Source organism: Astatotilapia calliptera, chromosome 13 (assembly GCF_964374335.1).
Source record: "Astatotilapia calliptera chromosome 13, fAstCal68.1, whole genome shotgun sequence".
In the NCBI taxonomy this organism is placed as follows: domain Eukaryota; kingdom Metazoa; phylum Chordata; class Actinopteri; order Cichliformes; family Cichlidae; genus Astatotilapia; species Astatotilapia calliptera.
In genome coordinates this window covers 23,737,338-23,754,773 of record NC_137434.1, presented here as the reverse complement: position 1 = coordinate 23,754,773, position 17,436 = coordinate 23,737,338, and the positions used below count along the sequence as shown (strand labels likewise).

Sequence of the window (17,436 nt, the reverse complement as noted above, 5' to 3'; positions counted from 1 at the left end):
ACTGCTGCTCATAAGTGGATAAATGTCATGTTTTGGTTCAAGCTATTGCTTGTTTTATTTTGTAATCACTGCTTCTTGTCTGTTTTACTTCCTGCGGTAATTTTATTTCTATTTGCCACTGCCTTATTAGTTTTTCTTGTGTCATCTTCCACACCTGTTCCCCGTTTCTCTCCCGTGTTAAATCAGCGACTCACCCAACAGTTTTTATATAGATACACTTGTCAGTTTCCACAGATCTCTGCCAGATTGTCTTATTCCTTCTTATCTTTTTGTGTTTGTCTCCTTTGTGACTGACAATTGGATTTAGTGTTTGCCTGCTCTTCTTCTGGATCCTTTGCAGGGCTGCTTGCTTTACTGTCTTTGACCTCTGCCGGCTTTGAATAAAAATTTACATTTTGGACTTTTAATCAGCCTCTATGTTTGCCACATTTTAGCGATATAAATGAGTAAACTCATATTCAACTCAATTAAAATTCCACATTAAAGTTTTGGTTAATATACAATATTGATAAATAATTTCCCCCAGGGATCAATAAAGTATTCTGATTCTGATTCTGATGATTCTGATGATGTGACATTCCACTGATGGGCTTTTTTGTACCGACTGTGCTCCCAGCCCAGCAGCGAGTGCAGCTCAGACTGCTTATCGTAACTAGACAGGCTTCAAGAGGCGCTGCCATCTTTCTTTAGGTATCCAATGAGCCAAAAAAAGAGACACTGGGAGAAAAATAGGTCCTGGCACAACCACATAAGCAGATGTCTCTTTATTCGCCTGTGCAGATTAATTAAATTAGAAAAACTGTTAAATACACAAACCTACAGAGAAGCCAAATTTTTAATGATTTCTTATATTTTATTTCCGATTTTATTTTCTAGTACATACTGGCTGGCTTCGCTCTGTTGCTTTAGGAAAAACAATATTTAGCTGCTTTCACCGCTGAGGGCAAACATGTGATGACCTACAATGCAACTCAGCTGTCAAATTAAAAGGAGCACATGGCTGATAATTCACACAGGAGAATGTACAAATGCCAGCTGAAACAATCCTGCAAAATAAAGCCACACGCAATTCCCACTGAGTGAATGTTGTGGAAAGCAATTTACCGTGAATGAAGACACGCTTCCAGAAGATTCTGCCAACATGTATTCCCCCAAGGAACACCAGATTAGAAAGGATGAGCATAGCAGTGGAGAAGGCAAAGACAAGGGCGATGCATCGCCTTTTCATCGCCGCAGAGAAATTCTGCTCCTGGGAAATCAGAAAAATAAATACTAAGAGGCGAACCACAAGACATTTCTATTGTACATGGCAGAAGGAACAGAGAGGCACCTGGCACAAATGAACTGTGTGACCATAAACTAGGTGGATTTCACGGTGTGCCATCAGATATGAGCACTATATTGAGAACATGAACCATCTCCCAAGGCTATGGCCAAAGAAGCAATTGGGAACAGGCTTTTACTAACATGAATATTTGAGGTTAAGTGTACTTCCCCATTAGATGTGACAAGATCCAGCCAGTTTGTCTCCAGTCTGTAATTAGTGTACCCTCTCTAGGCATCATCTCTCACTAAATAACATAATATGACCTCTTTATTTCTGACTGCAGGAGAGATTTTTATTACATCCACACATCTTAAATGAAAGACTTAGTAGGTAATTTAAACCTCCTAATGTTTTAGCACCGTCAATGGATTTCAAACTTACAACTACGGAGTGAATAAAGGTCGAGGCAAAGAGAGACTTCAGAGAATTTTCCACCAGAACTCCAGCCCAATTCATCAGGGCCCAGTACTGTAAGAAGTCATGTCCACCATGCCAGAGGCAGACGAATCCGAACGCAACACCAGTGGAAAACATTTTGCAAAGAGGACCATGGCGTGAACCTCCCAGTGGAACATAGATGTATCTGAAACACGAGTACATGTCATAAAAATAACAGCAATCCAGTGTCAACAGAATGAATAAAAAAGGGGATTCTAACCTGTGTAAAGACTAACCACTGCAAAACATTGCAAGTGTAAAAATGGCACCACAATGCATTTTGGATTAATCAGAACCAGAAAAAACTGCGTGGTCATGCTGATTTTACTTTTAAACATGGCTTTGACGTCTAGTTGCAAAAATAGAGGCAAACCAGAGAATATCAATCAACCTATTAACAACTCTGGAGGAGGGTTAATGTTTTTAAGTGTTTTTTTATGATTCACACACATTTAACCCACTGTCAAACGTACAAATTCTGTATTATTCAACACTTTAGCGCACTTTTGCTCCTGGTTCTGACTTAAGTATATCAGTTAATAAACTGTGAGGATACACAGTTAAATAAAAGAGCGACAATTCTCATGAGGTAATTCATCAAACAGTAAAGCTATAGCACAGCTCCTGCAGTTCATTTTTGTGGATTAGATTAGATTACGTTCCATGTGGTATAAAAATAGCACCTCATGTGATAACACACTCGATGTGAATAGCGTCCAGTCGTTATCAAATGCAGAGCATGTTGTGAAGAAAAATTGCCTCAGATACTGCGAGAACCTTGTCTGTCCCAGAGGTACTGACAAGAGTCTGAACATGCTATATCACTCCAACACACTTAACAAACAAATCATTGTGTGCAGTGTTGCTGAGCTGGGAACTCATTATCTCAGCCACCCTGTGGCTAATCAATGTTCCTGAAAGATGAGCCAGCATTTTCTAAGCCTGAAATAGAGTGGCCAGCTCGGCCATATTGAGGATGAAAGTAGGTGCGAAAACAGATGGAAAGGTACCAGATTGTCAGAGCCAGAGGAAACTGAATACCTAAACATGCAGAGTATCTATCCATCTAATACATTCATTTGGATGTAGATGGATTCTAAACAGATGTTTTTCAAAATATGATAATATCATGCTGTACATTAATCTCTGATTAATCAATGTGTTATGTAACACCTGATTAATCCAAGCAGGTGGTGCAGACTACAACATGCTCACAGGTTTTATCGACTGTCATTAGGAATTAAAGAGTGTAGTATATATTGTTGTTGTGTAGGCATGCAGCTTACTTAATCGGTTTTGCTTTAAATCCACTAAAAACCGAAGTTAATTTCTAACCTTGCACCATACCCAACCTATTCCCCCACTTATATATTTGCAACCAATATTTACTAAGGTGTGAGATCAAATGCTTCTGCTCGTGTGTAGCTGCAATAATTCAATCAATAACCCAGTGAGAGCTCTTTTGTTGGGCAATAACTAAATGCGAGTGAAATGGAGAACCTGAGAGACGGTGGCACACAGACAGGAAAAGCGCAATGGAATGGCGAAGAATGAGCCACTTAGCTGCCCAGGGAGACGGGGTGTCAGTGAGTCATGTAGAGTACATCATTTAACACCTACGCACTCATCTAACGCTCTTCAGACAATTTCAACTGAATTTCAGAACTGCATTAAAACCTCTTTAAAAGCACTTTTGCAAGAAGGAACGTCGGGGGCATTGTGTCATGGGTATCATTTTGCATCTGCGGTAGGATAATTGCAACTGATGCCATTAGGCAGGAGAAAACAATTTCCAATGGGCACAAATTAAAATGGAAACTTGCATTTGCAATTTAAATTCTGGGATCTCTAGCAAATTAATTGGAGCCATTTTAAATCTCTAATATGCATTCTTTCATAAAAGTAGATGTACACATGCACCGTCATACTGTACCCGTCACACAACTGAGAAAAAAATAAAACCCTAATTAGCAAATAATAACCAAGACAGGGGAACATTTCCACTGTGTTTTCTGACAACCATGCAACTGTAGCGTTGCCTTAATGTAGCAACCTGCCTCCACCAAGCAAACCATAAACTCCCAATAGGCTGCATTCAGCCAAGTGTGCATCATTAAAAGCGAACAAACCAATAATGTGTGTTGTCCAAAGTACAAGTGTGCAAATTACAAATGCACATATTAAACAAGGAGGCATTTCTCCAGGGTGCACGGGCAGCGCCACAATAGAGGAACTGTTCACCAACAACATGCAACCTCATAATCATGAGAAAGCCTACATGCAAATGCAGCATCCTTATCCATTGTGATGAAAAATGTGGGCAGGCAGCAGGAGAATGGCATGTTTTTTTTAAGGTTATTCAGCTGACAGGTTCAATGCCCCACAGGAAATAAGCTCTTTAACTGCATAATAGATAACAGATGCGATACAAAAGTATTCCAAATATTAGATAAGACAGACATAGATAAAGACAGACAAATAAATGGATGCAGATAGGCAGATATTCTTGAGGCATTACTTGATTAGGATGACATTTCTCATTTTAAGTATGCATTAACATTGGAATTAGTCAGGCCATCGCTGAAGTGCCTCTTACCTGATGAGCCATCGATACAGCCCCTCATCAAAGTGCCTAAGAGTGAAAAAAATACATTGAGTCACAAATTTACATAATAATAATATATCATTGAGTAAGAACCAGCTGAGCACTGGGCTTCATATAAACTGAGACCTGCGCAATAAGTATGTTTACACATTTGTGTTTATGTGCTTCCTCTTTGTCATTAAGAAGATTAGATTTGGCTCAGTCTATAACTGGAATTGTTTCATCAGCAATGTTGATGGATAGCTTTATGCAATCCATCAGTGAATTCGACCAGCGCACACACACAGGCTCGATTGGAGTGCATCAGTGTCAGCACACTGGTCCGTTTATCCTACAGCTGTTTTTTTTTCTCGTTTTTTTACTGTAATACCAACACACAGCCTTCTAGCTCAGCTTTTTGTACTCTAAATATGGGGAATTTCTCACTGTTAATTACATTTGGGAACAAGACTGATTGTACTGGGAGAAAGTGACAAACTGCTGGGATACTCTGGTAATTTATAACCAGGATCTAAACCCAATTTGAGTCGCTCCTTTTGTTGCAGATGGCAATATGTTCAAGGTTTGCACTTAATGGTATGTTTGTTCTGTTTAAAAACTGCCCACTGCTATAATAAGCTGCTAGTTTATACGGCAAGCTAAAATGGTCCTGCAGTAAAGCGTCCCTTGATGCAGGATATAAGCTCTTGTAGAGAGATGTTAATTCAACTTCATTGTGATGATGATTATTACTTTTGAGGATTTATTTTTAAGATATGAAGAGTTGTTTCAACTGTCTACCCTTAACCTTAAACCATAAAAAGGAAGTAAAACCTGCCATCATCATACACATGAAACCTGTATGATTCATAAAGGTGAATCATTTAAGAGCTAAACAACAAATAACTGCACTGTATAAGCTTGTAATAGATAAGATGAAATGAATGTATATTTTGCACTATATAAATACATAAAGAGATTTTCTGAAGTGGCAAAGTCTAAATACTAACAGCACAATAGCACAAATGTTCATCCTTATTTATATACTTATACACAGTGTGTTATTGTTTTTGTTAATGAAATACCTGCTGAATAAGATTCCTTGTCCCTTGTAACAAGCGTTTTCCTTTGCATGTTCATTAACTTGAGCAATTGTGACCCCTTCAGTATAAACTAGGAATAGATCTATTAGACTAGTTTCCATTTTAATTGAAAAAATAAGTGAAAAGACAAGTTATTATTATTTTTTCCGCTCATTGTGACAGAAATAATTCAATACGAGCACATTTTAAACCACGAAACAGAAGAAAATCAAAGCATCTTTCCTGTTTCTTACAATTACACAGCACTGCGTAAAATAATAATAAACCAGAAATATCCAGGTTCCTTTAACTGACACACAAGTAAAACTCAATTATTAAAGCTTTTGGTTTTACTCTACAAGGTTTCAGTTTGTTTCATAATGTCCCTGCTGTCTAAGAAACACTGCAACAAACCTGCTGATTATGAATTAAAGAAAACAAATTGGCCTAAAAATAATAGCTTAACATGTGCTTATCATTATGATGAGTCTGAAAGAATGATCTTCAGGTGATCTTGTGTAGGACAACCTGTTGTTCTTACTATTAACAACATAAAATGAAACTATTTTCTGCGCCCACTTTGAAACTTGACAATAAATGACTTTGTTTTAATTTAAGGACATGAGGAAAGGTAGCTTTTCTAGTAAAGGGAATATTTAGCAAAGCTGAAAGACCAGTATAGTACTATGTTTGTTATTCTATCACTGTGGTTTCCCAGAATTGATTCCACTGTCTTACCTCCACATGCCTGTGAAACTGTACATGATGCTGACACAACGGGGAAGCTTGGGGGGAACCAGCTGATCCAAAGTAGCGAGCATGGATGGAAGGCCGAACAGTACCAGATACTTCACATAGAAGAACTGGACGACAGCTAGAGCAAGACCACCTGTGACAAAAATGAAAGTAGGTGGTGAAATCAAAAGTTCTTATTGTAAAAAAGTTCTATATAATCCTCAAACGTATGTTAGGCCAGTGTTATATTTATAGTAAAAACTCAAAAGATATATGGGAAAGGAGGATTAGATGTGATTTGTTTGTTCCACAGGTTTTCCAGTCATCTTATTGTCCAAAGGTCTTGATCTAAACTTCATTTCTTCCTTTCTTCACAATTCCATCAACTTTTTTGACAACACTGGCTGAAATGCAGCCCCAAACCATTACAGAGCCTCCACTTGTACCTCTCTCCTGACCTCCTCTCTACATATTTATAACGATTTAAACCAAAAATTTCAAATTTGGATTAATTACTCAATAAGATCTATAAGATAAGATCAGTGATTTCTAATAATAACGGATTGGATTTATATAGCGATTTTCAAGGCACCCAAAGCGCTTTACAATACCACTATTCATTCACTCTCACATTCACACACTGGTGGAGGCAAGCTACAGTTGTAGCCACAGCTGCCCTGGGGCAGACTGACAGAAGCGAGGCTGCCATATCGTGCCATCGGCCCCTCTGGCCAACACCAGTAGGCAAGTAGGGTAAAGTGTCTTGCCCAGGGACACAACGACCAGGACAGAGAGCCCAGGGATCGAACCGGCGACCTTCCGGTTACAGATGCGATTCCCAACCCCCTGAGCCACAGTCGCCCCATTTTAGTCCAGTTTTTGTATAATTTGGCATACATAATGGCCAACAAACAATACACAAACCAACTGCGGGTCCAGAAGCATCTCTTAGGTCCTTTGCTGGATTTTGTTTCCAATTTCTTAAGGATATGACCTTTTTGTTCATCTGCAGTATAGTGATTTTAGGTCACTTGTCCAATTTCTTCAAATTTTCAGATATGGCAATTGTCTAGCGAACAGCTTTTTAGGAATCTCCTTGTTGCAGAAATAATATTTTATGTGTGTCAAACTTGGCATTTTTCATATAGTGAACGAAGAAAATTGGAACAAATTATGTTTTTGCAACAGGCTAATAGTAACAAAGTATTTCAGACCTTCAGAAAGCCCCAAGACATTTGCTTTAAAATACCACTTACAAGAAAGTGTGGCTTCTTGGAAGCAAAATATAAAGAAATGAAGGATTAGATGGCACCAATTCGCTTGTGTCAATAAGCAAACTGTGCTCATATTGCAACAACACGACTGCCCAGACGTTTGTGGTATAAACCAGATGTAGTGCAGGTTTAACATATAACCAGTAACCTTGGATTACTCAAGTGTGGTTTTTTCTCTATTATATCATCTTCGACATAAGCTCATAATCCAAGAGGTGTTTTAAAATTCATGTTACCAATTTTTGCTTAACATTCAAAAAATTTATGAAAGACATTTTAGACAACCACCTGCATAAACTGTATATCTGACTCTATGTGCATGTCAGAGACCAGCTCTGCTAATTTAGAGTGGGCTTATATTTAATTTAAGTGCAAATAAACTATTATATCAAAAACAAACAAATACACACATATATGAGAACGTTTTAAAACTTACATAATCCTGTGGTGGTAGCATGTAGTAGGTAAATGTAAAGTTAAAATTTTAAGAAAGCTGTGCTGTTGGTGGAAAAAAACAGAGTATCAAGACTTGCCTAAGGCCCAAGGAGGAAGAATTTCTATGTAGGTCTCATTAGACTGGATGGAGTGCATGTACATGACGTGGATCATGTATTCTGCAATACACCACCACAAAATGATCCGTCCTAATCTGAGCACCAAGTAACTAAGGGCAGATTCATCCCTGTTACTTTCCTCCGCAGACTTCTGCATCTGTTAGTGGAGCAAGAGAGCATGTTATTAAGGACTGCCAGGTGAATCTTCATTCACACAGCCCCACCCAAAAAAAATCTCAGGGTTGTAGTAAAAGAGGCAACACATAATGTAAGGATAAGTACAAAACTACGACAAAAAAGATAAGCTGATTAAAAAAATAAGTGAACATGTGATGTTACTGCTCTTTTGTACTGTAAAAGGGAGATCTGCTCTCAGGAGCACCAATCAGCTTCAGTCTCTTGCAGATAAAAAAAAAACAAAGAGGAAAATTTGATTCTCAGTTTAATCTAGAAGAATGCTTTGATGTCTCTTACCTGCTCAATGTAGTTTTTGTAGGTTATAATGGGTCCATTATAGAAAAAAGGATGATAGAAGGTATACGAAAACAGCCAGCAAAGCTGCACAATACTGCATTGGTCTTCAGGGCTCCAGCAGTGCTCCAGGCTGAAGCTGATGAAGCGCAGACCACAAACAGCAACACTGAAGAGCAGCAGATAGTGCTCCTCATCACTCTCATACCAGCCTCTCTGTGTAATACAGTGGGAAGGCCAATTACATATGACGCATTCCATCAAAATCATTGCATTAGTAGTAACAGCACTAAGATAGACACTAAATATATATTCTATTTATTTATACAGTATAAGTGGACTATAGTGAAATGGTTAAGTAACATTAAAAATGAATCTAAATGTTTGCATTTTATCTGAAATTATTTCTATTTATCATTTATCATGTAGGAAATTGATCTGTTAGATAAATATACTCAAAATAAATTTACCCTAACCATGTGATCTGGATATTCTGTAGAAAGGAGGCAAGTGACCAAATGGTTCCCTTAGTATTTTGCGCCCTCTTGTGTTCTTGGCAAATATGACATCTAGTAACAATCACAAGGATAAAGGAAGTTTTCAAATTGTAACTGGATATCATGCTGCTACAGAATAACAAAAGGTTTTTACAAAAAAACTAGTTTAACATTATTATTTATATATTTTATAAAGCCCTGTCATGGGCTGGTAAACTGTCCAGCATATACCCTGCCTTTTGCCCCATGACAGCTGGGACAGCAGTTAAAAAATATTTTTTTCATGTTTTAAAGGACATATAATCTCCTGGAAATAAGAACTGCTGTGTTTTTACCATCTTACAATGATCTCTTCATATCTACAGATGGATTAGTCTGCCACTGTTTCTACAGTGGGACACAGTAGAAACGGATGGGACAAAAAAAACACTCACTGGCAGATATCACTAAATCCTACACAAGCCCCTTGTGTAGGATTTGTGTTTGTCTGCGAATACCAATGTAGAAATAAAACAGTTTTTGCAGAACAGTCTGTGGTTTGTTGTTGATGCAGTCAAAGTTACTATTTTTGTGTTAGTTTTTGAACTAGGTGTTGCTTTGTAGGTGTTCAGAACACCTACAAGCATACAGGAAAAGATTTATTGTAGGAGTTAAAGCCAAGTCAACCCACCTGGATGTCTTGAAGTTCGTTGATATGAGGTGTGTAGAGCAGCAGCAGGTTACATGCCCACGACAGAGCGGGCTTTCGCAGCTGGGCCATAGAAAAGGACAAGCCCAGATGTACCAGCAGCACACTCACACCTTTAATCCCCAAAACACTGCTGGCTGCTAAGAAGCCATATATCGCAAGTGCTGGCACTCTAAGCTGATGGAAAAACACATAAAAATGTGTGGGATTAAACTGTTTGCCACCTATATTATATTTAAAGATTACTGTAGCAACAGCTTCATACCTTGGGGTAAAAGATGCTGGTTAATCTTGATAAGACAGCATGACCAATCAGAGTCCACAGTAAAGAGTGCTTAGCCCAGTCAGTCCAAAAATTCCACTCAAAATCTAAAGGGTCCTGATAACAAAACAATGCACTTATAACACCTGAAACCTGTTCAAAAGCAGCTTTAAACAATGCAAATCTGTTAAGGTATTTTATTTCTATGCATCGATTAAATTAAAATTATTACTTTGTTATTCTAAATTTAAAATTAACTGGAAATTACCACAAACCTTTAGTACACTATAAGTCTTAAAATCTAGTCTGTTGGTTCAGACATGGCTTTCTATCAATTCAGCACTGAACTTACCCTTTTAAAACCTTTAACAAGGCCCTTTTCCAACTGGAATTCTCTCTCTAATCCCACTTCATACTCTGGGCCAAAAACAGGATATAACAGCTTTATTTATTTATTTTTTCTCATTTTATCTAACTAAGATTTCAGTAGTCATATTTCTACTATACCTTTGCTGAACCTGTGAAGTTGATAGAAAGAGTAGAGATGAGAGCCCAAGGAAAGCACCCAATAGACAAGGACCTCTGTCCTTGGCAAGGGAGCCAACTGGGCTTTAGATATGGATCCCATCAATGAAAGTCAATCCGCTATCGTATACCTAAAAAAAATTAAAATGACCACAGACCAAGATTACACTCAGCATAATTCCTAGTAGAGTTATGTTTGGAAACTATCTGCTGTAGTTCTGACTCACTTCATGTGCTAAAAAAAATTAATAATTTAGAAAAAAACTCTTGCTTTCACATGTTATAAATAGTTAAACAATGCAGTAGTGCTTATACAAGTCTATTTTACCAATTTAATGCAGGAAACCACGAAAAATGGCAACAAGACACTGTAAATAGTTCAGTAGTGATACTTCTTAGTGATTCTCATAATCAATACACTGTTTGGGTGTGCATATACAACACAAAGAGAAGATAACAAGAAGACTACAAAGGTGGGAGAACTTTCTTTAGTTTACTTTTAAAACTGATTTTCACACATAACCTATATTAAATGCACACTTCAATATACCCTGAGATGTATCCTTTAGTTGAAACACAGCAGAAGCTTGTGTGGAGGGAAATTACGTGTTTTTTGTTTTTTCTTTCATTCTACTGACTGAAGGACGCACAGCGACGGCAGTGCTTGTCAGTGCTAATCTGTTGGCTAGCACTGCCGTCGCTAGGTAACACTGTCCAGAGGTTGCTGGCCATGACGTATCGACCCTCTCAGCTGCCTAAACAAGTTAACCTTACTCTATACCAGAAACCGTCTCGGTATTTCAACTTAAAAAGAGCCCACTGACATAAAGTCGGTGCATGTATGTTTCAACATGCAAATTTGGGCATTAATTTGCGAGGTTTCCTGGGAAATTCCGTAAGCCATCCCACCAAAATACATATTTAGCTAAGCTAGCTCATCGGTTGAAGACTTCGTAATGTTACCTAGTAACACTGGGCTGGTGTCCATTGCGTTGTTGTAGATTGCAGACTTTACTGTATAATAGTGCTTGGACAGTAGATTCCCCCGGTATCCAACATTCAAAGGTATGGCATTCTTCTTTTTGCTTTTCCTTGGCTAGAACTTTTTGGAACATGACTGCCCCCAATTGTGCGGGAGTTGCTTAGCTGGAGAAGTACTATTAATAGAAACGTACTTTAGTCGTGATTTCATTTTTAGTGTTGGAAGTTCAGCCGAACTCATAGCAGTTACTCACGATTTCTTATTTTGTTTTTACTTTAAGCTACCAGGTATTTGCCAGACTTTCGGGAATTTTCAGATAATACTGTAGACATCAGTGTGTATGTGTTTTTTTTGTTGTTGTTGTTGTTTATATTACTCTCCATTTCTTGAATGAAAAATTAGAAGAGTAATTAAATACAGAACTGTTAAACTGCGTAAACTAGCTTAAATGTCCCAGTTCCCATTAATGTTTCAGCACACATGACATTTGCCAAGTGAGTACACAATATGACATGGGCATGATAAGGATGATCTTTTTTTGTTTTGTTCACTTCTTCTTCTCCCCCCCCCCCCCCCCCCCGACATCCAAATAGTTAATAACATTTCTGAAATTTACGTTGTACATACAAATACTGTATATTCCAAGAATTCATTCAGAGTGCACTAAATTATTTACAGTGTTACAGTTTATTGTGGAGAAACTGTGTTGTGTTGTTTTGTTTGGTTAAGGGATCAGCAACAGCATGCATATTGAGTTAAACAAGTTTTTAGGTTTTTATAGCGCAGCAAATCATCAGACATTTGTAACAACAAAAAAAGACAATGTTGAGCGATAACAGTTATGGTAACAAGTTCAGACAGCCTGCACAATAGTGACTTAGCATTCATCACCTATTCATCATATATGATTCATTCCTCAATGGGACAATCTGCAATTTTTCACCTACAACAGCAAACTTTCAGACAAATTAGAGGACTGCTTGGCTCAACTTATAAATTTATCAAATAGACATTTGATGTTTCATCTCCCCATAACAAATAAAACTTGTCGCTTTACAACCAAATACAGAGCATGTTAAGATCAGGACTTCATTTTATTTGTACGCTTTAAACTGTCCACACTGGGAGATTCAAATTCATTAGTGTAATAGTTAATTGTAAGCTCAACTATTGTGTGTGCATGCTATGGTGTATGCATGCAGTTACTCTTGTGTGTGAGTATGTGCATAGTAATCACTATTAATATGCTTTCACAGCTCGTCGGTCTCTCCATCGAAGGGCACAGCATCCGTCTCCATGTGAATGCTGCTGGGCTCACTGCTGCCCACCCAGCCAATAGGAGTGCGATTGAATGAAGGCCGGCAGCTAATGTCATGATGGTACACCACTGCAGGTTCAGGCTCTTCTTTGGCTGCCTCAGCTTCTGGCAGCTGAAATTTCAGAAACTGATTGGCCTTTTCAAAACCGCCGTAGGGCATGGCACTCCTGTCAAACCAAGGTGAAAGGTTAATTAAAGCTCCTTTTTTTTCACAAATCTTCTACATATCAGACCTCAAGGGAACTACCTGTTGAAACACTTGTACTGGAGTAATTCCTTTTTGGCATTGGGATGTGGCATATTGGTTTGTAGAGTGGCTAACAGACCTTCATCACCCTTCATGGCCTTCTCCCATGGAGACACATAGGTTTTCACATGAATTTGCTGCTTAGTACCGCCATGTTTTCCACCTGTAAAGAAAGTCATCCACATGTGCTGGTAACTAAAACTTAAAAATAAAGGTTGTGGCATGATTGAAATGCCCCTCTTATGCAGGTATTGCTACTAGAAATTGAAAGATTGTGGCAAAATAAACCAGCACAATTTATCTGCAGACAGACAGATTTTATTTTAGCTTTTTCTAAATTTAGTTGTGCTGTTGTTTTATGCAACAATGTGAGGGGTAGGAGCAGCTAAAAAGATCTAATTTTTTTCACTTATAAAACTACCAGAACTGGTGGTTCAATAAAGGATATTTATTTGTATTTTGATATCAGAATACTGACTGTTTGCTTCAAAGGTGAATCCATTCGATGAAACACCATTACTAGCCCAAAAAGACCAGCAGCTGGCCATTCAACTTGTCCAGCATACTTTTTTAACTGGCCCTAGGCTATTGTTGAACTGCACTGTGCCAGAAACTGCGACTTCCTGCAGTGCTTTCTTGATAACCTCATATTGGAACCTGTTTGGGTTTTTTGCACTAAGGCTTGTGTATAGATTAAACGCACAAAGTACCTCATATCAAATAATGAGGTTTAGAGTTGCTCATTATCAGTTTTCTCCAGACTTTAAGCCAAGCTTAGCTAACTAACCAGCTGGTCATGGTGGTTTTAGTACTTTTAGCAAGAAAGCAAATACAAATATTCAACACATTTTTGAATAGTTCAGTGTTTAATAGATATATGTAATTTGGTTTAAAAAAAATAAAAATAAATAAATATATATATCGTGTACACTGTTATTTTTTATTAATTTATACAGTTGTCCTTCTAGATGTATTTCTCAAGCTGTAAACACACTTTCTTAATGCATTTTAAATAATTTTTGGAGAAATGGCCCTCTGTACCTAAAACAGAATTGCACTACAAATGGCCAAAAGAAAAAGAAATTAGACAAACCTTTTAGTGGAGACCACTCACTACTACCTTCTCCTTTTCCACCTTTCTCGCCCACACCAACTCCTGCACTTCCTGCTCCACTTGCACCTCCCGTTCCTCCTGCTCCTTTGCTTCCAGGCTTTGGGGGAGGCACAGGGGCCCCTCCTCCTGTTTGTAGCCCTACAAAATTCAGACGTCCAGACTCCTTGCTAACAAAATGCCCACCAAGGTTTATTATTTGACCTCCCACTTGACCTCCCAGGGAGGGAACAAACTTCTGCAGGTTGTCCTGAAAGAAAGGGTAAATGGACTGGTTGTTATATAGCACTTTTCTACTGTACCTGAGCACTCAAAGCTGTTTATACAACTTGCCTCATTCACACAACCATTTTTTTCTATGCATAAATGCTATCTATCTACCATTCACACACATTCATGCAGCTTGGGTTTAGTGTTCTGCTCAAGGATATTTGGTATGCAAAGTGGGAGCAGCCAGGGATCAAACCACCAACCTTGCAATTAGCAGATGACCTGCTCTATCTCCAGAGCTTCAGCCACCCCATATAGAGCAAAGTATCACCATTATAATCAATCATACACCATACAATGCTTTGATTTGTATTTACTGAATAATAATGATCAGGACTTGAGCATTATGTTTAGGTTAAAATTATGATTGTGTGGTCTTTATCTGCTTCAAGACCAAAAAACCCTCTTATATCACTGTTAAAATTGATCAGTATGATTATAATTAAAGCCCAGGTGACTTTACATTTAAATAATCACCATCTGCATGCTGGTACTAGGTTTCTTTCAAATATTTATATCAACAAAAGCAAAATTGTAAAGGTAAGGATACAGTTCTTCAGGTGTTACCTTTCTGCATGAGATTCAAAGCTAATTCAAGATTTATTTGCCTCAAATTTGCTTGGATTATCAACCTAGTGTCAATAAATTTGCATTGCAGTGACAAACAAGACTTTATTTTGTTTATGAACTAGGCTCTCACCATGGACTCACTACTGAAGATGTCAGGGTTGTTCTCATAGATGAATTTCTCCACTCTCTGCTGTCTCATCTTGAACATCTTGGATCCTCGGTTCTTCAGCAGGGAAAGCTCCTCCAGCATGATGTCTTTAGGAGTTCTGATCTTTGTTCCCAGGTCAAACTCCGATGCCTCTGGCTCTGACTCATATTCTACGTAAGTGAGAGCCAAACAATGGCCCTAACATTGGTAAATGAGGTTGAAAGTAGTACTAACTCATAAACATTGTTTCATTAAAGAACAGTATCCTTTATTAGTAAAGTAGATTGACTTAATTGTACTGCAAATAAGCAGCTAGTTCTCTAATATTTGTACCCCTTTTTGTTTTACCACCGTGTATTTCTGTATACTGTGTTTATATGAAAGAGCTCTACTGAGCAGTGGTAACTTGGTTTCATAGTCACGTCATTTTATGTAAGCCTTACCATCCTGAGGGATATGTGATAGGTCAGTTATGATCTTGGAGGGCTTTTTCCGCTTGGTTAGGGGAGCAGGTGTACCCAGAGGCATGACTTGAGGGGCCAGGGGAGAACACAGAACATTACCTTTGGTTAGAAAAATGTAGAACAAGTGATGATATTAACCTGAACACATACTTAAGCAATGAAATCCTTATGTTCAAGACTCAAAAGTTAATTAATGTTAAGTAATATCAAAACTTCTCCAGAAAAAAGAAGCTCCTTAAAGGGATTAAGTCTAGATAAATAACATAGAAAACTTTAAGAGGTTTAGTATGAAAAAAACATAAATTAACAAAATAGAAACCAAATAAGACAAAGTAATTGATACCTTCAGTTGTAGTTTTCTATTTCACACTACACATCCATATTCAAAGGAATTCATAAATCATAAATTGACTGTAAAGCTTTAATTGCACTGAAAGGGGTGTTGTTGCTTCAGTGTTACCATTGATTTGCACCATAGCCACAAAATAACTCTCAACCATCAACACTTTACCACCACGCCTGAAAGTGAATCCCCGGGACCTGAATGTATCAGACAGACTGACAGCAAGGGCCCTCCTCATTTTTCAAGTTCAAACGGGATGTCAGTGCCCTCAGATTTCTTACATTCTCTAGTGAAACAGATGTCTGCCTCGAAGGAAACGTATAGCTCAATATGTGTTTCAGTTTTGTTTGGAGACACAAGATCTGTACACAGTCTGTGCCAATGTAAACAGAACCATGTTATGGTTGAGACAGAAGCCTCGGGCTTATTAAAATGATGGAATTATTCATAATCTTTTATCACAGTCTCTTGCATGGAAACATAAAGGTGGGAAAACTTCCCTCTATCTCATAGGCCAAGCTATCCACTGTGAAAGACATGCATCTGGTTTACATGTAATTATATGCGTGCGTTACATAGTTTCTTATCTTTCTGAACAGGTATCAACACTTTCAGCTCTCACCAGTTTCTTTAAGGCCCAATCAAGTGGCAAAACATCACATCACATCTACTGGCTGTAACTCAACCCACTGAAGCTATTTTTAAAAGCCATTTCCAGCCAAGACATTTTAGCGACATGGAATGGCGTCATTCGGCTATCAAATGGGCTCAACATAACCCTTAAGAACACACCTCCACAAAACAATTCTGACTATATATTTGGCCATCTCTCAAAACAGGTGTACAAACTGGTTTAGTTAATGGATGTTAACGAGGAGGATTTTCAACACTGTCTTTTAATTCCCTTAAATAATTAAAGGCTCAGACAAGTCTGTTCTCAGATTTACCAACCCCTCTCAGGGTTTGGCAGCGCCATATAAAACATATGCAACACCCACCGAGTGAGATGATCAGCACATTTAACCACTCCTTTGATAATTTTAAAAACAGCAAAGGAACTTTTATAGCTATGTTGCATCTGCAATTAATTATTTGTCATAAAATTAAACTGCTAACTGATCATTTTTATTTATTGAACTCTTGAGGTCTTGCATTAGTTTCTCCTTAAGATCAGCTGCAGAAATATGAGTGGGACCACATTGCATGTTAAATCCCTCTCACGGCTTTTGCACTATGCAAAACTGAAATCCTCCCAGTTATCAGCTGTCAGTTGATTGGTAGAACAAATGGACACAGTGATTTGTGGGATGTAGATCCACTCACCGAGTTTTTGTTGTTGTCCTGGCAAGAAAGACAGACCTATAAATACCAAACAGTGAAGAGGAGACCGAGGGACCAATGTTGGTGATCTCGATCACAAGTTTACAAATCCCTCAGTGCCTCTGACCCTACGTTCGCCTGGACCCAGGTCCCGGGAAGTGCAAAACCCAACCAACACTCAGATGGCAGCTCTTTCAGGGGGTTGGGGCTGTTGGTGTTCGTATCA

General features: G+C 38.2%; 2 protein-coding genes and 1 long non-coding RNA gene across 5 annotated transcripts in view; 1 reads left to right on the top strand and 2 right to left on the bottom strand.

Annotated features, from left to right (window-relative positions):
• Nucleotides 1–11,538, bottom strand: part of hhat (hedgehog acyltransferase) — a 27,728-nt gene extending 16,190 nt beyond the window's left edge. For 2 of the 3 annotated variants that reach the window (XM_026190879.2, XM_080288304.1), the window contains exons 1-11: nucleotides 11,401–11,538; nucleotides 10,420–10,568; nucleotides 10,265–10,329; nucleotides 9,916–10,029; nucleotides 9,633–9,827; nucleotides 8,469–8,681; nucleotides 7,974–8,151; nucleotides 6,170–6,320; nucleotides 4,362–4,397; nucleotides 1,709–1,910; nucleotides 1,105–1,249 (exon numbers count right to left, since the gene is read on the bottom strand). In XM_026190879.2, coding sequence (XP_026046664.1) covers nucleotides 1,105–1,249; nucleotides 1,709–1,910; nucleotides 4,362–4,397; nucleotides 6,170–6,320; nucleotides 7,974–8,151; nucleotides 8,469–8,681; nucleotides 9,633–9,827; nucleotides 9,916–10,029; nucleotides 10,265–10,329; nucleotides 10,420–10,540 — 1,420 coding nt within the window. In that variant the 5' untranslated portion in view covers nucleotides 10,541–10,568; nucleotides 11,401–11,538. Of the gene's footprint in view, nucleotides 1–1,104; nucleotides 1,250–1,708; nucleotides 1,911–4,361; nucleotides 4,398–6,169; nucleotides 6,321–7,973; nucleotides 8,152–8,468; nucleotides 8,682–9,632; nucleotides 9,828–9,915; nucleotides 10,030–10,264; nucleotides 10,330–10,419; nucleotides 10,569–10,987; nucleotides 11,105–11,400 lie in introns of those variants that run through there. The other variant, XM_026190880.2, reaches the window with a different exon arrangement.
• LOC145419795 (uncharacterized) lies at nucleotides 11,358–13,901 on the top strand. The gene is made up of 2 exons (XR_013901137.1): nucleotides 11,358–11,502; nucleotides 12,676–13,901. It is a non-coding gene; the product is annotated as an uncharacterized LOC145419795 (long non-coding RNA).
• On the bottom strand, nucleotides 12,088–17,436 carry myoz1a (myozenin 1a). The gene is made up of 6 exons (XM_026190884.2): nucleotides 17,214–17,436; nucleotides 15,527–15,613; nucleotides 15,066–15,253; nucleotides 14,078–14,345; nucleotides 12,985–13,147; nucleotides 12,088–12,904 (listed from the first exon to the last, which is right to left on the bottom strand). Exons 2-6 carry the CDS (start codon nucleotides 15,609–15,611, stop codon nucleotides 12,670–12,672), a joined length of 939 nt encoding a protein of 312 aa, XP_026046669.1. The 5' UTR covers nucleotides 15,612–15,613; nucleotides 17,214–17,436; the 3' UTR covers nucleotides 12,088–12,669.

Coding starts and splice junctions, on each gene's coding strand:
- myoz1a (XM_026190884.2), bottom strand. CDS start 15,611: ATGCCTCTGGGTACACCTGCTCCCCTAACCAAGCGGAAAAAGCCCTCC. Junction 15,254..15,526: donor ATCACATATCCCTCAGGATG/GTAAGGCTTACA, acceptor TCACTTACGTAG/AATATGAGTCAGAGCCAGAG. Junction 14,346..15,065: donor TCTTCAGTAGTGAGTCCATG/GTGAGAGCCTAG, acceptor CCTTTCTTTCAG/GACAACCTGCAGAAGTTTGT.